The sequence below is a fragment of the Apostichopus japonicus genome, chromosome 5 (assembly GCF_037975245.1).
Source record: "Apostichopus japonicus isolate 1M-3 chromosome 5, ASM3797524v1, whole genome shotgun sequence".
NCBI classification, from domain to species: domain Eukaryota; kingdom Metazoa; phylum Echinodermata; class Holothuroidea; order Aspidochirotida; family Stichopodidae; genus Apostichopus; species Apostichopus japonicus.
The window spans coordinates 9,851,639-9,876,395 of record NC_092565.1 but is presented as its reverse complement, the minus strand read 5'-3'; the positions used below and the strand labels follow the sequence as shown (position 1 = coordinate 9,876,395).

At 36.5% G+C, this 24,757-nt stretch overlaps 2 protein-coding genes across 2 annotated transcripts; one reads left to right on the top strand and one right to left on the bottom strand.

Annotated features, from left to right (window-relative positions):
• Positions 1–162: 162 nt before the first annotated feature.
• LOC139967584 (uncharacterized) lies at positions 163–6,488 on the top strand. Its single transcript, XM_071971540.1, has one exon. The coding sequence runs from the start codon at positions 1,116–1,118 to the stop codon at positions 2,598–2,600; it is 1,485 nt and encodes a 494-aa protein (XP_071827641.1). The 5' UTR covers positions 163–1,115; the 3' UTR covers positions 2,601–6,488.
• Positions 6,489–9,235: 2,747 nt separating this feature from the next.
• On the bottom strand, positions 9,236–23,564 carry LOC139967586 (vesicular integral-membrane protein VIP36-like). The gene is made up of 8 exons (XM_071971543.1): positions 23,406–23,564; positions 21,485–21,600; positions 19,933–20,047; positions 18,254–18,336; positions 17,384–17,545; positions 16,448–16,562; positions 15,325–15,441; positions 9,236–13,412 (listed from the first exon to the last, which is right to left on the bottom strand). The coding sequence occupies exons 1-8, from the start codon at positions 23,539–23,541 to the stop codon at positions 13,249–13,251; spliced, it is 1,008 nt and encodes a 335-aa protein (XP_071827644.1). The 5' UTR covers positions 23,542–23,564; the 3' UTR covers positions 9,236–13,248.
• Positions 23,565–24,757: the final 1,193 nt, after the last annotated feature.

The following is a 24,757-nucleotide window of genomic DNA, read 5'->3' as shown; positions in this document are numbered from 1 at the left end:
GATTTAAATTGTTAGCTACTAAGCTATTCAGCTAAAAATATGTTCAAACACTAAGCTATTCAGCTAAAAATATGTTCAAACATGTCTAGAAAGAAAATCCCCCGAAGGGTTGTCCCCAGGATTGTGTACCTTTCGAAAAGGAAAGGGATGAAGGTAGGGGTGGAGGTAGAGGAGAATCATTCATAAGTTTGTCTAAGACTGTCTAATATTATCCTTTAGTTTCCAGACCTGATCGTGTTTTCCCAACTGAGTCGTGAGCCGAGTAAAAAAAGTCAGCGGGTCTCTCGTTGATCTTCATTTATCCGTAAGAAGGCCATATTATTTAATTAGTATAAATTGTTATTCAGTTCATGTTTCACCAAACCACCTAATTGAGCCGGGTCCCGGGTGGACCCCTGGCCCCAACCAGCCCACTTTCCACATTTACAAAATTGCGTGATTATATTTTATCTGATCCTTGTTGTTTGTTATTACTTTTTTCTTAAACAAACGTAGACGTTAATCCATTAGAAGAGTCTAGCTTTTATCGCTCCACCACTATATCAATTATAAAACACATTTCATGAAACAGTTAATCTACACCGTGATTCAGTCAAAAGTAAAACGTTGTTTTTTATTAATATTACATAGGTTATTGTGTCCATTATAAACCTGCAGATCAAACACGAGGCTTTTAACCAACGATCCCAAACAATCAAGAGAAACACGAAAGGAGCTAAGTGTTTTCTGAAGAGGATTTTATGTTCGCATGACTTTTCTTCATTTCTCGTTACAAGAGCTGGTATTTTCAAAAAACAAGCGTAATGGACATAACAATGGTCATTATTATCATCCATATATGGAGTTCAATTATTTTAAGATGTTTAACAGTCACGTGACCACGAGGTCGGATTACTTCCATTAAACGTTACTATTCGAACTTATTTTTACGTCACTTCTTTCAATTACAAGACTAAATCACAGCATCAAAACAGCTCTATAAATGTTTCCTACTAGTCGCGGTGAATGGATATGTAATGGTGGTATATTTCAGCCTCCAGTTCATCATTGTGTAAATTGATCAGTTTTGGTTAACTTCTCGTCGTATGCTGAGATTGACATTTTTCTTGTAAATCATGGATCAAAGTGAATCACTTTCTCGAACGGAGAAACCAAACGAGACCAGTTTCGAATTACACGATGGTATTATTTATTCTTTTTTAGTTATTGGATCTTTCATTGCAGTAATAATTGTCTTAGGAAATTTTGTGACAATAGTTGCATTTTGTAAAGACGGAAAACTTCGGCAAACTGGAGTTAACTGCTATATTTTCAATTTAGCTATAGCCGATTTTTTGGTTGGAATTATAATCATGCCAGTTAGCATTGCAAGCATAATTTCACCGGATTTGTCAAGCAATTTATTATTTTGCCATTTGTCATTTTGGCCTTCATTTTTAGCTTTACTTGCATCCATTTACATGGTTCTACTGATATCACGTGATCGATATCTTATGGTAAAAGACGTGATACATCACAAGAAAACGCAGACACCAAGAATGGCTAAAAAAATGGTTTTAATCACTTATTTCGTCATACTGATATTTTCGGTCATGATTTATGTTTGGCTAGATCAAAGTGGCAGATTTATGTCTTACTGCAGTAGTGATGAAATTGGCACAGACGCATTGTATACAGTGGTGGCGTTTTCTGTCGACGTTCTTCTACCCGTTTCCCATCTCGTGGGTTATAACACGCTTATGCTCAAACACTTGAAACAAAGAAGGCGCGAGTTCCTTGATATTGTTGCGACTCCTTGTAGGAATGAGCATAAAATCACATCCAGAAACAAGAAAGTGGTGCATCACCATGGTGACAATACAACCCAACATCTACAAGACAGTGGTCAGCACGAAGATCCATCTAATACTTTAGACACCGACCTCTTGAATAGCAAGGATTTGCGAGATAATATCAAAGATCATTTCGAAATGGGAACTTCGTCAATGGCATCGAGCAGACAACTGGAAAACAACAATATTGAGAGGAAAGGAGACAAAGAGATACCAAAAATATCATCGCAACTCGATGATGTTACTGAGAGAGAACTAAGTGAAACAACGGGCAAACGCGGTCAAAACTGTGATCTTTCAGAAGTCTCGTCAAGAATTGGCATCAGTGTTAGTAGCGTGGATTATAATCTTACTAGTGATGATCAAAATGTGTCCGTATCTAATTCTATTGTTAAAATGCAACAAAAGTCAACAACGGACTTATCATCATCGAGAAGTAAAGGACTAGTGGCTAGGAATGATGTCAGTATAATTTCGCAAACTCCAAAATGTGCCACATGTGAAAGAAGAAAACAAAAAAAGAATGAGCTGTTTGGATGCACAAAAGCTGTCAAGGTGGTCGTCATATTGGTATCAGTGTTCCTAGTCTGTTGGTTGCCATTTTACATAGGGGTTGTACTACAAGCCCTGGGACTGATCCAGTTACCTCCGTTGCTTGATTTGGCATTCTTTGTTCTTCTGTGTGCGAATTCCGCAGTCAATCCTATCTTATACGTTGTCACCAATTTAGGTTTCCGAAAAGCAGTAATGAAACTAGTTAAACATTAATGCATACGCTCTTATCCACGTCCAGAGACATTCACTGTTCTTACATTTCAACCAAGGTAAATTTAATTCCACAATACCGATTTCCTAGCACATACTTCCAAAATTCATGTATAATCCACCGCAGATCATCAAAATGTAAATGTCTTAACAGATTCTAATCACCATTAGCCGTCAAAATGCCATGACGTGGTATTCTCGAGTAATGAAGTATTCGACAAAACGACTGCATATACACAATTGTCGCGCAAATCATTGATATAAAGTTTCATCTTGCTTACCAAGCTGTGTTCAGGTGTGCTATTAATACAACCGATCCAGTTTCCATTACAACCATAACAAAGCTTTTAAAACAATGCCGCTTCAATAAATCAGTGGTGCGTTCCACAGGGCTTAAACAAGCAACATGCTGAAACAAGTTAGTTAACAATACAACTGTCGTTCAGTTGTCTCTTTTTCCAGTAACTGATTTAAATCATAATGATTTCGACTAATAATTATGATTGGGTGAAACCGCGTCAAGGATCGATCCATTGCTGTAACATACATCACACGGTGAACAACAAAATTTCCTATACACGATCACAATATTAGAAAGAAAGAAAAATGTACCAATTAAAGCACCTGTAATCCTTTAAAACAAGCTGGAATTTTAAGCCGGTTTCCATTACTGCTGCACGATTGCGTGTACAGCGCAATGGTATTCCGTATGTAGTAGAGAAACAAAACAACAAAACCAGATATGTGCCCAGTTGTTTCGTAATATTTACCAATGGATTACGGGTTCTTATCGGCCTGGTCCCTGAAAAACGTCTCCATACATGTCATCCAATCATACAGTGACATGTTGTTGGCAATATGAAATATACTGGCTTTATGAGCTGCGGTGTGTAATGCAGATTAGCGAAATTTATAGATGCTACTGGAAAAAAGGAAAGGATATATAGATACGCACATACATTACACCAATTTATTTCCTTTGTCTCTTTATATCGCGGTCTATACCAGTTGTAGGATGTACCTATAGAAAATCGTACGGTACTTTTTATTCTAAGCGGTGATATCATATCTTTCCATAATCATCAGTTTAATATTATTTTCAGGAATATGAAGTTCTGGACATCCAATTCGCCAGTTTACTATACAGCCATAGTTCTGAGGGAAAAAAATCAGTTGGCAATGCGGCCAAAATCCAAGAAAGATACTGTACGTTTTAGACAATATATAGGCAAAGATATTAATATATATGTATATAAACATAGTTACGTACAATTTAACACATAAAGCAGAAAATGATCTCTTCAGATGTGGGTTTGATCACGGCCAAAGAAAAAAAAAAGAGCTCCCTATTTCAATTGGACGATATTCAGCGAATCCTCAAATAATTTGAAATCCGGTATGTCACGTGATGTTGCTATTTGAAGTGCATATCATTGCAATCTCCTCCGCTGTAAGTTTTCTAGGAGGTACATTTTTCATCTCACCTGAACAATGATTGACTAATGATTTTTATTAATTGCATAATCTTCTAAGCAATCTCCGCAGATGTATTGACACCGTTTGACAGTTGAACACACTAGACTATAAGAGGTCCAAAGTTTCTAATGTGAGTTACTGAAAGAATAAACATGTCTTTATTCAGCTGGAATTATTCGTTATTTTCACCATTTGACATATAGCCTTAAAAAATATTAAAATGGATCAAAACCTGAGCAAGCACTGTTAATTTGATTGGCAGACGATTTAAATTGTTAGCTACTAAGCTATTCAGCTAAAAATTTGTTCGAACATGTCTAGAAAGAAAATCCCCCGAAAGGTTGTCTCCAGGATTGTGTACATTTCGAGAAGGAAAGGGGTGGAGGTAGGGGTGGAGGTAGGGGAGAATCATTTATAAGTTTGTCTAAGACTGTCTGATATTATCCTTTAGTTTCCAGACCTGATCGTGTTTTCCCAACGGAGTCGTGAGCCGAGTAAAAAAAAGTCAGCGGGCCTTAGAATCGAGGAAATAATTTCAGTGTCAGTTAGTTGGGAAAAAATTGCGTCCCGGGTGGACCCCTGGCCCCAACCAGCCCACTTCCACATTTACAAAATTGCGTGATTATATTTTATCTGATCCTTGTTGTTTGTAATTACTTTTTTTTTAAAACAAACGTAGACGTTAATCCATTAGAAGAGTCTAGCTTTTATCGCTCCACCACTATTTCAATTATATAACACATTTCATGAAACAGTTAATCTACACCGTGATTCAGTCAAAAGTAAAACGTATTTTATTAATATTCTTAGGTTATTGGGTCCATTATAAACCTGCAGATCAAACACGAGGCTTTTAACCAACGATCCCAAACAATCAAGAGAAACACGAGAGGAGCTATAAGTGCTTCCTGAAGAGGATTTTATGCTCGCATGATTTTTTTTTCATTTCTCGTTACAAGAGCTCGTATTTTCAAATAACAAGCGTAATGGACATAACAATGGTCATTATTATCATCCATATATGGAGTTCAATTATTTTAAGATGTTTAACAGTCACGTGACCACGAGGTCGTTACTAAAAACGTTACTATTCGAACTTATTTTTACGTCACTTCTTTCAATTACAAGACTAAATCACAGCATCAAAACAGCTCTATAAATGTGTCCTATAGTCACGGTGAATGGATATGTAATGGTGGTATATTTCAGCCTCCAGTTCATCATTGTGTAAATCGATCAATTTTGGTTAACTTCTCGTCGTCTGCTGAGATTGAATATTTTCTTTGTAAATCATGGATCAAAGTGAATCACTTTCTCGAACGGAGAAACCAAACGAGACCAGTTTCGTATTACACGATGGTATTATTTATTCTTTTTTAATTAGTGGATCTTTCATTGCAGTAGGCCTAATAATTGTCTTCGGAAATTTTGTGACAATAGTTGCATTTTGTAAAGACGGAAAACTTCGGCAAACTGGAGTTAACTGCTATATTTTCAATTTAGCTATAGCCGATTTTTTGGTTGGAATTATAATCATACCAGTTAGCATTGCAAGCATGATTTCACCGGATTTGTCAAGCAATTATTTACTTTGCCATTTGTCATTTTGGGCTTCATTTTTCGCTTTTCTTGCATCCATTTACATGGTTCTATTGATATCACGTGATCGATATCTTATGGTAAAAGACGTGATACATCACAAGAAAACACAGACACCAAGAATGGCTAAAAAACTGGTTTTAATCACTTATTTCGTCATACTAATAATTTCGGTCATGTTTTATGTTTGGCTAGATCAAAGAGACCAATTTATGTCTTTCTGCAGTAATAATGAAATTGTCACAGACGCAGTGTTTGTATGGGTGAATTTTTCTCTCGACATTCTTCTACCCGTTTCCCATCTCGTGGGTTATAACACGCTTATGCTCAAACACTTGATACAAAGAAGGCGCGAGTTCCTTGATATTGTTGCGACTCCTTGTAGGAATGAGCATAAAATCACATCCAGAAACAAGAAAGTGGTACATCACCATGGTGACAATACAACCCAACATCTACACGACAGTGGTCAGCACGAAGATTCATCTAATACTTTAGACACCGACCTCTTGAAAAGCAAGGATTTGCGAGATAATATCAAAGATCATTTCGAAATGGGAACATCGTCGATGGCATCGAGCAGACAACTGGAAAACAACAATATTGAGAGGAAAGGAGACAAAGAGATACCAAATATATCATCGCAACTCGATGATGTTACAGAGAGATAACTAAGTGAAACAACGGGCAAACGCGGTCAAAACTGTGATCTTTCAGAAGTCTCGTCAAGAATTGGCATCAGTGTTAGTAGCGTGGATTATAATCTTACTAGTGATGATCAAAATGTGTCCGTATCTAATTCTATTGTTAAAATGCAACAAACTTCAACAACGGACTTATCATCATCGAGAAGTAAAGGACTAGTGGCTAGGAATGATATCAGTATAATTTCGCAAACTCCAAAATGTGCCACATGTGAAAGAAGAAAACAAAAAAAGAATGAGCTGTTTGGATGCACAAAAGCTGTCAAGGTGGTCGTCATATTGGTATCAGTGTTCCTAGTTTGTTGGTTGCCATTTTACATAGGGGTTGTACTACACGCTCTGGGACTGATCCAGTTACCTCCGTTGCTTGATTTGGCATTCTTTGTTCTTCTGTGTGCGAATTCCGCAGTCAATCCTATCTTATACGTTGTCACCAATTTAGGTTTCCGAAAAGCAGTAATGAAACTAGTTAAACATTAATGCATATGCTCTTATCGTGCAACATCCAGAGTCATCCATTTGTGATAGTAAGTGCATCTCCCGAAATGGGAACGGTAGTGGTTCACCCACCTGTTTGGTGGTAGTGCATATCTCAATTGCGATGGCAGTGGGTCACCCGTGTGGTGTAAGTGGGTCACCCACTTCAAACTTGTGGCGGTAGTGGATGACCTCCTTCTAGTGGGTGACCATTTATGATGGCATGGACTGTTACTCGCTTCTTGTGATAGTGGGTGCCAACTTGGTTATAATGATGGTGTGTTCACCCACCTCTCTGGTTGTAGTAGGGCACTCGTTTTATTATGGTAGTGGGGGAAAGGCCGACAGATGGAAGCATATACTTCTCCCAGCAAAAGTTGGTATCGCGCAGTTGTAGTTTGATGCATCATCGATCAAAAAGCGTTACAAATTTAAGATGAATGAAATATATACCACACTTTGGCAGCCATTTGCCATGGTTTCCAGCTTAGGATGTGCAGGCATACTTCTCAAAGTCGATTGAAGTTAATTATTGATAGGCTACTGGTAACGTCAATTTAAATTAATAAAATGTAAACAAAAGCCGCGCTAACAAGATTATGACCATATTCATAACAAAAGAAGTCATTGTTAAAGAATTATTAAAAAATTGGATATAGAGTAAATTATCATTTGATTATATCATATTCATAGACGTTAATTATGATATCTAAGAAAGGGAATGTGCCAACTTTAACCATAAATCGTCTTGCATTTAATGTTACATAAAATTAGTACTTTACTAACGATAAAACTATTATGGTCCGCGCGTGTGCCTTCGTTGGTAACATAGCGAAGTTCTACACGTGTTAACTTAATTTTGTTCTCTTATATATACGTGCGGTAGTGATTTTGAGAAGTGTTCAGTTTCCACATATATATTGTGTGACGCACCTTTAACGGTTTTGTAATTTTTATTTTTTATTTTTGCTTTATGAAAACACTGCTTTATGACTACATTGCACAATTCCACTCGATATATCTTAATTCGTATTTTTGTTCACTGTTTAAATGCATTTATGAACTTGTACTTTACTCATATTTTAGATCATGTATCTAATGATAACGGTATCATTACCAAGGCTTAACATCAGCTGTATATAAAAATAACTTCTGCATAGGAGAGGATATTAACTTAACCCCCCCCCCCCACCCCTTCCTATTTAACAGAAACAGAATGTCCAAAGGACCATGCGCAAGGCGACTAAATGGAAATTGAAGTACATCGTCAGATTTAAGCTCTTCAATTTAAAAGAGACCATATTTTTGAGAAAAAAAAAATTGAAAATTGGATATATATATATATATATATATATATATATATATATATATATATATATATATACAATCTTCGGGATGATGCTGACACTTGCCTCACACATATTGTAGATATATAGAGTAGATTTTTTTCAGCAGTTTTTTTTTTTTTTTGATCGCATTTAGATTTGTACTTGTCGTTCTCTTAAGTTCTTGGTTGCTTGGTATTGTCTGTCGTTTTAATCCCTTTATCCTTTATTATCCTTAGTGTGGCTTTCTGCTAGCTGCGGTCGTTGAGACCTGTCATGCTTTATATAGTCAATTTTATCTGTATTATGTACATTGAGAATTGAAAAAAAAAAAATATATATATATATATATATATATATGGAAAATATATTAATATCGCCACATTCTATTCCATTAGTTTATGAGTAAATGGAAATATAATATATGTATATATGTATATATATATATATATATATATAGGTTTATGGATAGTATAATCAAGGAATAAATGCCGAATATAGAGAAAGTTTGTGACTGAACTTATTACTTTGACTTCTTGTTTAGTTTTTGTTTTCACTTATAATTATGTGTTCGATATCTCTTGCTATTTACATCTTGAATGTAGGGAATGATTGAATGACATTAATATGAAAATATTGATATTCTTGTCAGAATTTGAACTCTCTTCCTTTAACTTGTTTATGTTTTTTTTTTTTTTAAGCATTATGCCAAGGAAGGGTTATTACTGAACCAGAATCCAGGGGGTGAAGTGGGCCTGTACATCCCCATTTTACCCTCTCCCCTTCCAACACACATACCAACAACAAAAAGTTATTAGCACAACCTTTTGTGTAAACCATTACTTAAGACCTAACTCATAGCTTATGTATGCCTTAGAATTCATAAAATTTTGTCTTGGGTGTCTCACCAAACCCACTCACCCCTAACACGCACATTTGGGTATCGGTTTCGACAATGTCAGAGCCACGCAGCCCCCCCCCCCCTGGATCCTCACCTAGCTGTGAACCATATCTTCAATTCAGTCTCAGATTGAAAAAAATATCCAAAGACATTGCACAGATTGTAGTTTAAATTGATTCCTGTCGTTTTATTTACGAAACCCATGTAAACGTTGTCCGAGTGAGAATAGCCGCAATTTAGAAGCATAGCAAATTTTTTTTTTTTCACCACCAATATATTAGAGATAATGATATCAAATTACAGCATCTTTCTGGGAAAATTTTGAAGAAAAAAAATCCGAAGCTTTTCGAAACTTCTATGCAATACAGCTCATGAAGGTTAATTTAACAAAGTGAAAATTTGACAATCAGATTCAAGAAGCTTTTTTTAAGTTAATCTAGAATCAATATCCAATAGCCATTAGGGAATGATAGAGAATATATCTAACACCTATTGAGGAGAAAAATTGTCTTCCCAGGAAGAAATATAAATTGCATGCAAATGACAAAGATTTTGTGAACTCGATGTTGATTTTGGATGGAAGCCAAAGAAGAAGAAATGTTTCAGAGTGGATCCCTGATAATTGTTTTTTGTTTGTTTTAGTAAATTAGGGGAAAAGAGTAAAAAAAACATACTTATGTAATAAAAGAAACAGTTGATTTCGAATGCATTTATAAATATCAATAATGAAAGCGAAAGGTGCAGACTTCCCTCCAAACCACTGCCACCACTAATTACAATCAACACTTCTCAAAATGATTTTCTTATGATAGTGATTATAAAAATGTAAGATGCAATTATTCTATACCAAATATCTGTGAACCATGTGCAGATGCCAAAGGAGGGTTGTGTACCCCCCCCCCCTGCCCATAAAAAAAACCATTATAAAAAGGGCGCATAACCTTTCGTGTAGCCTTAATTTATAGTCATAATTGTACAAGATTGTTCATAATTAGACTGGGTATAAAAAGTGATTAGTTTGTGACTTGAGTATCAAAATATATAAGTAAACTATAGTTTCATCTAATTAGCTACCGAGAATATTTCGTTGTGAACTAAGAAGAAACTGACTCGATTATTCGTAGCTTAACTGGGTACAAAAGTGATTGGTTTGTGACTAAAGTAAACATTATGTAAAGAGTTGCATTTAACTATAACTTCACAAAATGAAATTGATTGGTTTATGACCCAAGTAGACACTATCGAGAATATTGCCCTATATAAATATAATAACATAAGTGAAATACAAAAAAAAATAGAGTTTTGTGATGATTGTATCTTGTATGGTCTTCAGTTACAGATATCAAACAGTCCAATTGCTTCAATTATGATTGAGAAAACAAACTATGGAATCTATCTTTAAATATGAACATATCAAATATGTTATTGTCGTTGTAACATATATGAATATAATTAAAATGAGTAAAATTAATTAAAATAATGAGTGTTTTTTTGACAATTGTATCTTGTACAGGTCATCAGGCACAGATATGAAGCCAGCAAACAGTCTCAGTATGTCTGGTTGTTTCAATTATGATTGAAACCCAAAATAAAAGTATGAAATTGTCATATCAAATATACAAAAAATCTGTTAAAATAACATGGAAAACAAACAAGAAGCCTAAAAGAAACGCTTATATCTTCTAATGTGGTACAAGGTCCTAATCTGAAGTGGGCTCCGTATATTATGTTATTTTCAATATAAAGTTATATGATTTCTTGCTTTATTTATTAAAGAGCTGTAAGTACTTATCACCAACACGTCACCCAAAATACGACTCTTTCACCTGGTTAGATCTGGTTGTAGAAGAACAAATATCCAAGATTTGTCACTAAGATTTAAAACTACACACATAAAACAGAGCTTGTGAATCAACGTACATTGACACAATGTCTAGCACCATAGGTCTGTTCAATCGTTGCGTTGTGAAAATACTAAAAACCTATGCATTGTCAATTTGGATGCAGGCCCTGCCAATTAATCTGCAATGTCATACATGAACTATACCTACAACTGCTTCGGTTGCAGTTTAAAACTGAAAATGGTGGAAATCATGGGATATAATTGTACCTTGCCAAGGTATCATCGAACTTAACCAAAAATGGAAGTGATTTTAAGCAGGGGAAGGGGGTCTTAATTCCTTGGAGGGGGGGGGGAGCAGAGATACTTTGATGTGTTGTCTACGTAGGAAATCACAAATTCTTGTATATTGTACTTATCCAAATAAAAATGGAAATATATTCCAAATATTCCATTTCATCAACAATTGAAACAATTAAGATGGAAGACCAATGTGTTAATTTTGTGTTTTATTATGAATTCTTTTTTTTTTTGGGTAAGGGGGGGGGGGGTGCAATCCCTATTTAAGGAATCATTGATAGTTTCTTAGCTAAGGGCAAGGTAGTACAAATAGGCAAGAAATTGTAACCGCACTTCTCTTATTTACTTAGTTAAAGAGGGATTTTACTGGCCAACAAGAAAAGAAGAAGGAAACAAAATTGAAATGGTAAAGATGACCATAAAATGGTGATAAATATTCTCATGTTTGAGTTGCAACAAATTTGACCTACACAAGCCAGACTTTTCTCTACCATAAACCAATCAACCAAAGATTTACAATTGCTGGTTCAATTTTATTTATTTCTTTTTGCGATCAAATTCGGTTTTCATTACTAGTGCAATGGTCTGTATTATCTGTAACATCACTAATCAAGTATATCTTCTTCTCCTTTAAAAGATTAAATTAGCTTTGCATTTAACTTTCCGTTAACGATTCCTGAAAACAACTTCAGTCTGTTCTCTTATAGTAAAAAAAAAAAAAAAGAGTAAGTTCTGTTATAAAAGAGTGGTAGGTCGAGGCTAAAACTGTAAACATTTGCTTTTAGCTTTCTCCAAACTTATTACATCTGTCATAACATTAAATGAACTAAACCTTGTTTAATGTACTGTAAAACATTGCATAATATGTTCAATCGTCTTTTAATGGTGAGACAAGTTACAAGGGAATTACAATCAAGTTTTTCGTATGTAATTTTTATTTTCTTCTTTCTTGAACATTTGTTGGTTGACACACTAATGGAGGTTTTACAGAGATTGCTATTAAACTGTCAAAACACATCCAAAGTAGAGTCTTTTGATTACTGTTGATGAAAGAAGTGCCAATAAATCTTCTTTAATTTCTACCTTATGGATAAGTAAGAAATAGATAATACTTGGGTCTTAGGTGGAAGGCTAGAATGATGATATATTAAGGGGTATCTCAACCATTTACCTTTTGTCTGAACACAGCTATTCATGGTTCCTAACATTTGGTAACAAGTTCGACCTGTGTTGATATTAATACAAGCTTAAGGTGATTACACATCTTTGCCACACAATGCACTACAAGTAGAATTAGCCGATACAATATGTTAGTTTTACCGTCACTAGACAGTGCACACGTCGGAAGAAACTTTTTTAGGTGGTCATTTTCAGTTTCAGTTAGTGGTCATTTTATTAAACGTTTTCTTTTGTCGGATCTTACTACTATTTGTACCAGCTTTGAGATCTTTTTGAAAAAGAATTCTTAAAAAAAAAAAGGGTCATTTTTATTATTTAGTTATTTAAAAAAAAGTTTGTTTTGAAATTGTTCGTAACAGTTGACACTTGACCTGGGGAATAGACAATGCGTTTTCCTTGTAAACAATATACCCTATCCTTTAGAGAAGATTACTTTCATGACACTGCAACTCTGTAAAGCAGTTTGGCATAAAACCCGCAAGAAATCTTGTTCTCACCGATGTTAATCACACCTAATTGCAACTATATAAAAAAAAAGTTCATATCAATCAATTGAACAGTTTCTTTGAAGTAAGTGTCTGTGATACACAAATGACATTCAAGTGTGCTCCTCTTATCACGTTGCGAGGTATCAAAAAAGGCTGCTTTGTGCTACGTTTATCTGTTACTTTTATTTCTGCTCTGCCACACAAGCTTAACCCTACCTCTCACTCTGCCTATTTCTTTCTTTTTTTGGTTTTCCTTTGCGAGCCATAATTCCGATTCTAACGAGCGGAGTAGCTGTGGCCTTTCTCACTGCTCCCCTGCCTCTTATCTCCTCCTAGATGAAACTTTTAATCGTTGCATGGGGTCAATAAAATCTCTTTTTGTTATAATCCTGCTTTTTTCGAAAGACTAGAAATCCGACGATTACGCAGACGAGGGCACCGAGTACGACGCAGAACGTGATTAGGAACATCTTTCTCCAGCTCAGAGAGATATTTTTAAAGGCTCCCTGAGGGTCGTCCACATGATCTAAAAAAAAATAAACATGAAAGGAAGAGCGATTTGTACTTGACAAGAAAACTACAGGTTCAGAGGGGGAAGCATTTACCGATTGGTGACTCTCTGAATTTTAAAAACCTTTAATATTACGTACAACGGCATCCTGTTGTGCACCTGGTGAATTAAGACGTAAGGAATCCAATGAGGAATCAGGTGGACGGACGAAAATGCGTAACGGACAGGATTACTCAATAAGGTGGATCCACCATACTATGAGGTAAAATTGTTGGACTGGAGTACGTACTCGTACTGGATCCTGTACTCAAGTCCATCTTCCCTTACTGATACTTGGGTTAGACTTTGTACTCTACTCACACTCGGAGCAAACAAATTAAAAAAATCTGTCATTGTCATGTGCAGTGCAAGCAAATGCGTGCGGTTGAAGGCTGGCTAGCATCCAGTTGACATTCCAGTAATGGATGATATCAGAATTTATCTGTCATGCTTGTCATCAAGTTTTGGAAGTCATGAGAAAGAAAAGAAAGCACAGTGCCAAGGCATCTTTCCCTTTTCAAGAGTGAAAGAGGCGGGGTAAACTTAAGGGACAGGAGTGGCATATGTCGGCCTCGAAGATGGGTGGAGTGGGGTGGGGGAGGGGAGATCAGAATAGAAATGAGATTATATTCACTTGAATAGTGGAAATGCAGTTAGCATTACTGCACCCACTTACAATAACAGCCAACGAATTTATCTTGACGGCAGCCTTAACTCCTCCAGGAGAAAACAACAACATCGAGTTAAGGACTTGTCCTAAATAAGTTTGCACACCGGTAGAAATATATTTCAATTCCTCTTACTATCAAGTGACTAAACCAAATTGTTTTCAAGCTGTCCGTGTACAACGTTTTCTATTTTGGGTGATTTTTTGCAGATTATATTGAACATATTTGCCAGGCCATTTACAGGGCATGATAGTTGCGCTTCTAAAGGAACTTTATACCCCCTTAATGCAAGGTGAAGAAATCAACGATGAAAACCAAGTCAACGATTTGCCGAGGTCGTGCTTTCATCACAATTATCTGTGGTTAGGGTTAGGCAGATTGCAAACTGAGACGACCAATTTCGAGGATGCCTTTCCTGATGTGACAGAGAGACTGACAATATTTCTACCGATGGTAGATACTGGTTCACTGGACCGAAACGATCAAGTTTTCAAACACATTTCTTTTGAAAACACAACGAGGAGCAGATGTCAAGAGAGTTCTTTGTCATGGATTGCTCTTCGCCACGTTTATAAATTGGATTTTTTCTTTACGACAATGTAGTTTCAGTTTCAGGAAGAGAAAGACAGTAACTGTGGCATGATCATAAGCTTACCTTTGACATGACAGAATTAATTATCAGTTTATCTCTGAGGGTCCGGCTTTCTAACAGCAGCTTTACCAACTATATTTCGTTTTCACCCAAATAATAGGGTCATGACTTAAACTTAAAACTACTCTATGAGATTGCTTTTCCATTTCAGTATCAACCAGATTAGAAAAGCATATCGTAAAATATTCCACAAAATCACAATTTTAACTTGATAACTTCTAATAATTTAAATGAAACTTATTAATTTTTTCCCTGTCTCTTTATGGTCACAACTTCTCGTTAACAGTATCTCTGTTTTTCAGTGCCCTTCATATGTTGCTACATATGTCTAATGTACTGTGTGTTATGTTTATTTGAATTGGATTGAATTGGATTGAATTGAACTGAATTGAACTGAAATGAACTGAATTGAACTGAACTGAATTGAACTGAACTGAAAGTGTTCAAGTTATTGTACTGCAAGGTTATTGGATTTTTTATTGTGAATAGAACCTTGCAAAAAGTTACAGGGAAGTCAACCTGTAAAATCAGCTTGAATGACAAAAATGTATCATCTTGTTCATCTTACCTCTTGGTGGGGCAAAGAAATCTGCCGATGGCAAAATATCTGCATAATCTACAGTTTCATCTTGACCACCTTCTAGCGTCAATTCAAACACTTTTATTGCTACGATGTCATGATTATCTGCAAATGTGATAGAGAAAATCAAATAGACATGTCAAGGACTAGACCCATAGGCCACTAGATTGGTTAGGTCAGAAAATTCTACAGGTGTACTGACATTTTGCTCAATGAAAGGGCTTATGTTGACATTGGACACATTATTTTCATGTTTTCGACCACTGTTATAAAAAAATAAAAAATTCTCTGGTGACATTGTCAAAATTAAACTGAAGAGAAAAATAGGCTCCAAAAGTTAACTTCTAGTATTCAGAGTGAATGGTTGTGTGGGGACATTTAAGTAAGAAGTAACTGATGTTGATAGCCTAGCAACAATTACAGGAAAACTTTCTGCATTCAAAATGACATTCTCATAGCACTATATTTTGTATCACTAAAAAAAAAATCAATTTTTCAACTTGAGTGAAAATTTGTACAACATCTAGCAGTACCAGAATGAACATGATGCCTGTTTTTCTTAATAATATTTAAATCACTCATCCACACAGCAAAATCATATTGCTAGAAACCTGTTAAAGCAACTACTTGAGTCAATGACTAAAATTGTTAACCAATGGAAATCTCAAAAAACAGCATTGCTCATTGTTTCTTTGGTGAAGGCAATCTATAATAATAGCATATTCACTTGATGACACACACACACACATAAGACCCACAGCACAGAGTACAATATGCATTATGCTTCGTTACATCCACCTTCACAGAAACACTTCCATCTCTGCAATCATTTCATTCTCATGCATTACTATCTGTCTAATTTCTCTTTTCATCCGTCCATCTATTTGACACAAGCCTCCATATGTTTTTTGTCCTCCTTATGTTTTTTAGTTTAGTTCACCCTTGAAGCAGATTCCGCACTAAGATGAAAACTTGTCTATTGGCCACTCTTTACTTTTGCATAAATATGAAGTGAAATTATGAACAGATATTAAAGAAAGTATCACAACCTGAGCAGTTACTTCAATGAATTTATCAATAAAGGTGGCAACTTAGGCAAGATATCACTTACCAGCCAAATCTCCAGTTATCGCTGAGGCACCAAAGAAGTAACCGGTGGGAAGTCGAATTCGATCCACATCAAAACACTCCTTCCAATTACTCTGGCCGTCTATATCTATCATAACCTATTAGAAGAGATGTACAGATACCATCAATCATTTAACATTGACAGGGTGGTGTTGGGGGGGTTAAAAGGTTCTGTGGGGGGGGGGGACATTGGGAGGGTGTCATTAGATGAACCATTCTGTGATACATAGCTACCGTCTAGTTAGTTGGGAACAGTAAGCATCAAATCTTAACAAATTACTTCAGGCAGAGTTTTAGCCTTTCAATTGTTATATATAGTCCAAGGAAAACTGGAACAATTTGAGTGCTGGTTATGTTTCTACACCTGTTCTGGTTTGCAAAGATATTCATCGTTAATATACGCCAATTTTCTGAAATGCTCCTCTAAAGCAGAATTGATGATGATGATGATGATGTTGGCTCCTCAGTACACATCCAAATGTTAATCCATCATTTTCTAAATTCTCACGATTCAATCAAAACCTGTTGAAATTTGCTTCACGCTAAAAACAGAGCTACCCTTGGGTGACATTCATCACTGTCTCTCCTTGACAAAGTTTTAAGGTCAAAATGTCATTTGATGCCATACAAGTATTACGCATTCATAAAGACTCTTTTTGTTAATGCTGCATCTGAGGTACTGACAAAATGGTCTGTGTATTAGAATATACAGTCCAGTTAACACATTAATCGATAAACCCACAGCTGTCTAACGGTTCATTAAAGAGTGTCGTAGATAAGCAACCTGGCAAGGACAGCAGTTCTTTCCTCAGTCTAGAACATATCAAACTTAATTTTGTGGCTAAAAGTCATCCTTTAAGTAATTAAACAGAAGACATTTCCAGCCAAGCTATAGTGGCTTGAATGGAACTTTACTCACTGTTAGCCTCTGTGCATAGTATCTCATGGCTATGTGGGTGTCGTGAGGTTTATTTCTGAACGGAGCGTGACATCCAGCAAGCTCTGTGTGGGTTCCATCTCTGTCGTGGTCATAGTGTAAAGTGCCGTTATTTATTTGGGCTGATATGTAAGGATGTTGATGCTGTTCGAAGAAGGAAAAGAAAGCAAAGAAGGTAAAATTTCCCACTAATTTCTGAGATAATCTGTTGAGCTATTTTCTTCTCAGATTAGACAGTAGAACTGAATACGACATGAAAATCTTGTACTTCGATAAAAAGTGACCTAATTTCAAAACTGACGAAAGGTTGGAACATTGTAATCTTTGTATAAAGCGAAACTTAATAAGAAAATTCTTGGAAAGAGAAAAAAATTTATTGTCTTTCAAATGTGATGATACAGACCAGTGACCACCAGAAAACAAATCCTGTGCTCTCGCAACAGTAATACGTTATTGGTAATCCCCATATGGCCAGTCCGTGTTCGGTCCATGATTTGCATATTCACAATAGTTTTGAATTTTCTCTTGACATTGCTTCCGTGCTACAGTCTGTGACACTGGGGTATGATTCCTGGTTTATACTCTATTCATGTTACAGTGACATCAGACATGCAGTGTAAACTGACAGTCCGCAGTGGGTCATTGAATTTGGCCAATTGTCAGAAAATTCATCTAGTTTTCAGAGATGTGGGGGTCTGGTTAGTCGTGGCTCGGTTCTCAAGGAAGCTCCTGGGTCGTAGGCATAAATGTTTACTTACAGCTGATATAAACAAAGTTCGCAGGAAATTTCAATGCAATTAATGACAGAAACAACTTCTGTGAATGTCAAAATTTGAAAAGAACATCACTCACATTATGAGGTCCATTGTGGTTACTGTATGTATCGAAGAACAAACCCAATCCTGTATGGTAATCCGCACCACCAAAGACATCACCTGCAGGTAGAGCAGATACAACAAAAACACATTAAAATTATATATTTACAAATGTATATATATATATATGTGTATATATATATATATTTATATATATATATATATATATATATATATATATATGTATATAGCGGGAGGCCTGTGGTTCGAATCCCGGTGGAGGCTGAAAGTTTTTTCACTGTTCTTGATTTTCCAACTCATTACGATTTTCATTTATATATATTCATTTGCCTTTGTCGTTTACCTCCATTGCATTAACATAAAGTCTGTTCAAAGTATCTCATTCGAGATCCGGCTTTAGGAATCACAAATGATTTTCGAGTTGGTTAGCATCATCATGTTTGATCTCTAGAGTAAGGCAAAATATGTCACCAAAAACAGAACTAGTATTGTTCGATACAGGTGACAAACGCCTACAGTGGAATTACGACCTTCCTTACCCGTTTCGAACCTCTGGACATACAATCAGCATCCATAGCCTAGTGGTTAGGGTGTCCGCGTACAGAGAGGGAGGCCCGTGGTTTGAATCCCGGTGGAGGCTGAAAGTTTTTTCACTGTTCTTGATTTTCCAACTCATTAAGATTTTCATTTATATACATATATATATATATATATATATATTTGATCTCTAGAGTAGGGCAAAATATGTCACCAAAAACAGAACTAGTATTGTTCGATATAGGTGACAAACGCCTACAGTGGAATTACGATCTTCCTTACCGGTTTCGAACCTCTGGACATACAATCAGCGTCCATAGCCTAGTGGTTAGGGTGTCCGCGTACAGAGCGGGAGGCCCGTGGTTCGAATCCCGGTGGAGGCTGAAAGTGTTTTCACTGTTCTTGATTTTCCAACTCATTACGATTTTCATTTATATACATATATATATATATGCATACATATATATATTAGTGTTTACATGGGTCCAAAAATCAGGAACAGGGTACCCCAAGGCCGTTACCTGTTGGGTATCCGGATACCCGGAATTTTTTTTTACCTCTGTGTATCATGATTTTCAAGAATTACACATATTGGATGCTGTACTTCATGAATTAATTCTCCACTGACGATGTTTTCATGTTCAAATAGGTGATCCCAAAGTATGCATCATTACGGTAGAGGTCCAATGATCCGTTGACAACGAGAGTAGTGCTAGGTTCTGAATTTGATCTGCAAGTTTATGCGCTGAACATCATATAACGCCACAATGTGTTTCCGCAAAGTGGCATATATATACAGTAACACTAGTTTCACTGTTACCAGAACAAACTTTGTAAGAAACTCACTGATCCACTGGGTTACAGTCACTGTCTCTCAACTGAGGAAGCTACTTATCCGACCTAATTGCAGAATCTTGTTACTCTACCAGATATAATCTTTGCATGAACAGTGAGTGGAACACACAAAGGGCTGTTTATGCTTTTCAAGTAGATTCATAGTCAGAAATCAACAAATCGTGTTACATCAAGAGGTATTTACGTGGAAACTTAGAAAATCTGTAACAAACGTTTTGTAAATGGTTCTGATTTCCTTTTTTCCTGATTGGTAATTTTACCAAACATACCATCGTTGCCAAGACAAAAAGTCTGATAACAAACCTTTTTTCATTCTTTCCTTGGTGTACCAGAGAGCAAATCCGTCTCCAAAGAGCGTCCGTCCCTGACCATGAACCTTGAAGTGAACGTGCATCTCCCAGTGTGGACAGCGGTTAGCCTACAAGAAAAAAAAAAAACAGGTTGATACTAAAGCTAATGTACTGCCTTGGTTTAACCTTTGACTTATAGAGGTTCGTTTTGCTAGATGACTGCTATTGTTCAAACTTAGACTCCAATTAGTTCTTAATCAAATGAACATTAATTAGTGAATGAATTAAAGATCAAATTTGGCTCATTTTTCTGTTGAACATGTAGATGTTGTATAATACTTACAACATCAAATTTTTCTTCATCCAAATGTTTGGAAAGAAGATCTGTTACGCTAATAAAAGGCTCAACAATAAAATTTCATGTCATTATCAGTCTGTGCGAAATGTAGTGATCAGGACAAATGTGTAACAGACATGACACAGTAGTCCATGTTTTCACAAAGGAACTGACATAGGAATCATGTAAGGCTCATGACTTATCCTGGGCTCATTTAATTATTTGGGTTTAATAGAGATTTTTGCATTGTCTGTATATATATCCAAAAAATAACGTTTGTTCACACTTTTAATTAGTCATACAAGGTTGACCATTTAAAATGTACCATGACAAGCTCTGAAGTGCTGTTGCGTAGGTTTCATATAACTAAGAGATCCTTGTTATCCTCAGGATCCATTGTGCACATGTTCAAAATGCTGTTCTTCATAATAGGATTTTTTATAAAGCGCAGACATATCCACCGATACTGTAACGGTGCTCAAGGCGCATCACAATATTACCCCGGTCAATGATAACCTGTCAAATATAGAGACAATCCATCCACATGGCAGCAGCTAAGCAGCGTCCAACTGACAGTTTTATCTCACAGGTCCCCATTTATACACCTGGGTGAAGATAGGCAATGGAGATAAAGTGCCTTGCCCAAGGACACAACGTAACGATCTGGCCAGGACTTGAACCTGCAATCCTTAGATCACAAGTCTGCTGCCTTAACCACTTGACCACAACGCTCTCTCTCTCTCTTCATCTATATAAATATGCTCTACATATTTCAGACTGGCCTTCAAGGTTGTTTTCCCTGTTCTTTCAAGGTTGTTTTCCCGGTTTGTGATGAATATTTTCCAAACCCTAATGTAGCTTGTACATAATGTTGATATATCTGTGAGAGAGCTTTACAAGTTTTGGTGACATCATCCACCCAACCAACAGCATATGCTGCATGGCCTTCTGGCAAAGGAACAAACTGCAGGGTACAATAAGATTTATGAGATATTTAAAGCACTACAATCTAAATAGACCTACAGTATAGTACATCATCCACCCCAGCAACAGCATAGATGCTACATGGCCTTCTGGTCGGATGTTGGATTAGCTCCAGATGGCAAAGGAACAAATTGCAGGGTACAGTAAGTTTTTATGATATATTTAAAGCACTACTATGTAAATAGACCTCCAGTATAGTACAGTACATGTCCTAAAACAAATGTGTTACTGAAAAAACAAATACCACTTTATTCCAGATGGCACCTTGTCTGCTCTGCTTGTCTGGTGTTAGTCTGATGTAAGAGTTGGTAACCATGGTATTACCCTGGATATCCCACATGGGTAGACTCGCTCCTGCACCTGCAAAATACAAACACATTTGTACATTGAAAAAAGATAGTTCCCATTAAAGGGTGTGCAAAAAGAAACGTCTAATGCCGGTAATCTGACCTAGTTTCGAATGAGGTGTAACAGAAGTGTTAAACACCACCATTGATCCCAGAAAATACACACACAGCTTGCTACCGTCGGTAATTAGACACTAGTGTACAGTCAGTACATACAGCTGCGGTCAATACCCACAGCACAGTATACAAACGATACAGCGACGGACATCTCAGGTCCAGCTAAAGATAACAAGGTATCACGATTCATTACTGTCTGCATTTTGTAGCAACACGACAAAACGTCACTTGCAAGCAACAGAAAGTTAACTTTTTCAGATGGCCGCACGCGGTTTGGGGCGAGTCTTCAATTGATGCATTAAAGAGGTGAAAAAAACTGAGAGAAACATGTTGGCTCTGTAAGAACTAAGTCACATTTCTCTCAAATTTATAGTTGGTCTTTGATCTTACAGTTGATCTTACAGCTGATCTTACAGGAGAAAAATAGCCAATTCATGTTTCAAATTTAGAGAATATAACTCAAGTTCAACTTCACATTCACACACTTTTGACTAAGTGGCTATGGTGGTTTCTTTCAAGTTTCCCAGGTTGCAAAATTCAAGGTCATGTGAGGTGAGCGTTTACGAAAATGTGCTAATGTCAAAGAAGACCCAAAACCCAACCATCATTGTTGGTCTATGTGATAGCCTGAACGACTTTCCCAAACAGCTAAGGGAAACCTTGTTTCCATTTGGGAGATATCAAGATTGTGTATGGTTTTGACAAGTTATCCTTCACTGACTTTTGCTAATAGTACAGGGTTTGTAACAGAGGTCATAGCTTTAAACTCCAAAAGTCACAAAGTAGGATTAATACTCGGCATTTATTTCTTTTTCTAATAGGGTTGTGAATGAGTGGAACGGTTTGCCTGAGAAAGTTGTAGCATGGTGGGCTCATAATTGACGCACTTAAGGATTGGATTGACGATGTCTGTCAACATAAAATCCAAATCACTGAACTGCATGCATGTTTCATATGTTTCGTTACTCAGAAATGTAATGATCTCAAAATATTTATTGTTCTGTGTCTATGCAACGTACAATTGAGAAGAATTTGACCACAAAATGTCTGCTGTGTCAAGTTCTTTCATACCCCTAAATTGACACATTCGTCGATAAGCTAACTGTAGTGTAGGCCTAAGTATACATCCATTGACTTTGTATGCTGTTTGCTATGCTCTGGACCTCTAAGCTCAGACAGGTCAGGTCATGTCAACAAATTGTGTAAAACTGGGAGGAGGGTGTTAAATTTAAAAGCTTAAAAAATACCACAATTTGGTCAGCAAATAGCTGAAATAAATTAAAACATATGAAATATGTAATTCTACTTAACTGCAAAAAGTTTAGGTGGCCTGCTGTATCGTTGCTAGTAATAATTGAAGGTGCGTCAATTACGGGGGTGCGTCAAATATTAAGCCTTTACTATACTTGCAAGTAGTGTGAATGGGTTTAAGAATGCTTTGGACAAGCACTTTAAGCATTGTAATCGGGTCTGAGTGTTTGTGTCTTCAGTAGTTTCCCCTCTCCTATAGGGTCCTTGATGGGACTTGAGTGTCCCTCCTGATCCTTTTTTCTAATAAACTAGCCTAGCATTGTTGCGTAGCATACGAAAAGCTAGGCCAATACACTAACGTCAGGTGTGCCACGGTGTTAGGCTACTCGGTAAGGCGAATGACAGACACAAGACTGGCAGTTAATTTAAGGCTAAGCATTGAAAATTTACCAGTGTATGGTCTCATTAAAGAGTGTTCCTTTTTAAGATAATCTCTTGGATTTTTCGGCTTCTCATCAGACCCGGAGACGAGGGTAATCACTGCAAAAAGAAAAAGGCACTGCGTGCCCGACCTGTAGGCTGCCATCTTGAAAAGACTCTATTAATGCTGACGGAGTTTAAATAGCGCCGCAAACTTCCCCGCGAGTTTTAGATCTCATGTCAGGAAACAACTACGTATAGCTATAGGCATACATGAAAACAATAGCTCAGGTAAACTTCTATTGGAGAAATTTATTTTGATTGGCGTATGTTTGTGCAAATTATTTAAGACAAAGCAAGGATAACGGTGTCATGTCCTAATTACCTCCCATCTCCCTTTCCCCCCTTGCGTCATATACCTTCTTAACAGACATATATAGTTTGTAACAATGTAAGATAGTTTTAAACATTTGTTTTGAAAAAAGACATAAAGATTTAAGTAATATTTTGATTTTTTATTGAAATAAACAATGATGAAAGTTTAAAATAGATTTAAAAAGTCAAAAAGCTATCATTACCTCTAAGTTCTGTTCTTGAATACTTAGAATGCAGAGCTGCATTTGTAGTATCTTTAAACCAGAATACAAAACTATTGAGATTGATGGATGACTTTATCGGAACAGCTATAGGGTATGAGCCAATGTGATCCTTGTGACTTGTAAGACACAAAAATTAACATAGGCCTACATATATTCAATATAGGCCTACTCACACCTCATGGAAAAAGGCTTGTCAATGACGGTTACCGATTTCCTTAGCTATGGTGGACGTCACAACCTTTGCATATTTGAGCCAGTTGACTTAAATTTGGCCTCAACTTATGTTGTCCAACTCAGAATGGGTAACCTTTACATATGTTTCTGTTCTTGAGATAAGGTAGGTACAATGTTTTCACTGTTTTATCCCTTTGAATTCAGATATGGCATACTCTTGACCTTTGTTTGTACTTTTGTATTGTGCTGCCCCAAAAGAGCTCACGAAAACTGCACTCACTTATTTATGTGTTTCCGTTCAGGGCCCCCTTACTTTTACACATTCTCTTAAACAGGCTCTTTAGTGGATAAGCAGTTTGCTAACAGTTTTGTTTTATTTTTATTCTCACTTATACGCAAATAAAACGACATGCAACTTGTCTACAATCGACGCACAACAGAGAAACGTTAAAGAGGTATAATCGGAATCGGCTCCAACAATATATCTCATTCTCTCATGTCGTATTCCAAAACATAAACTGCGGAATAGCTCAAATCTACCAATTAGTCCTTTTTACAGAGAATGACATCGATCGAACTAGGTCGGTGTAGCTCAACTGAAAGCTTCCA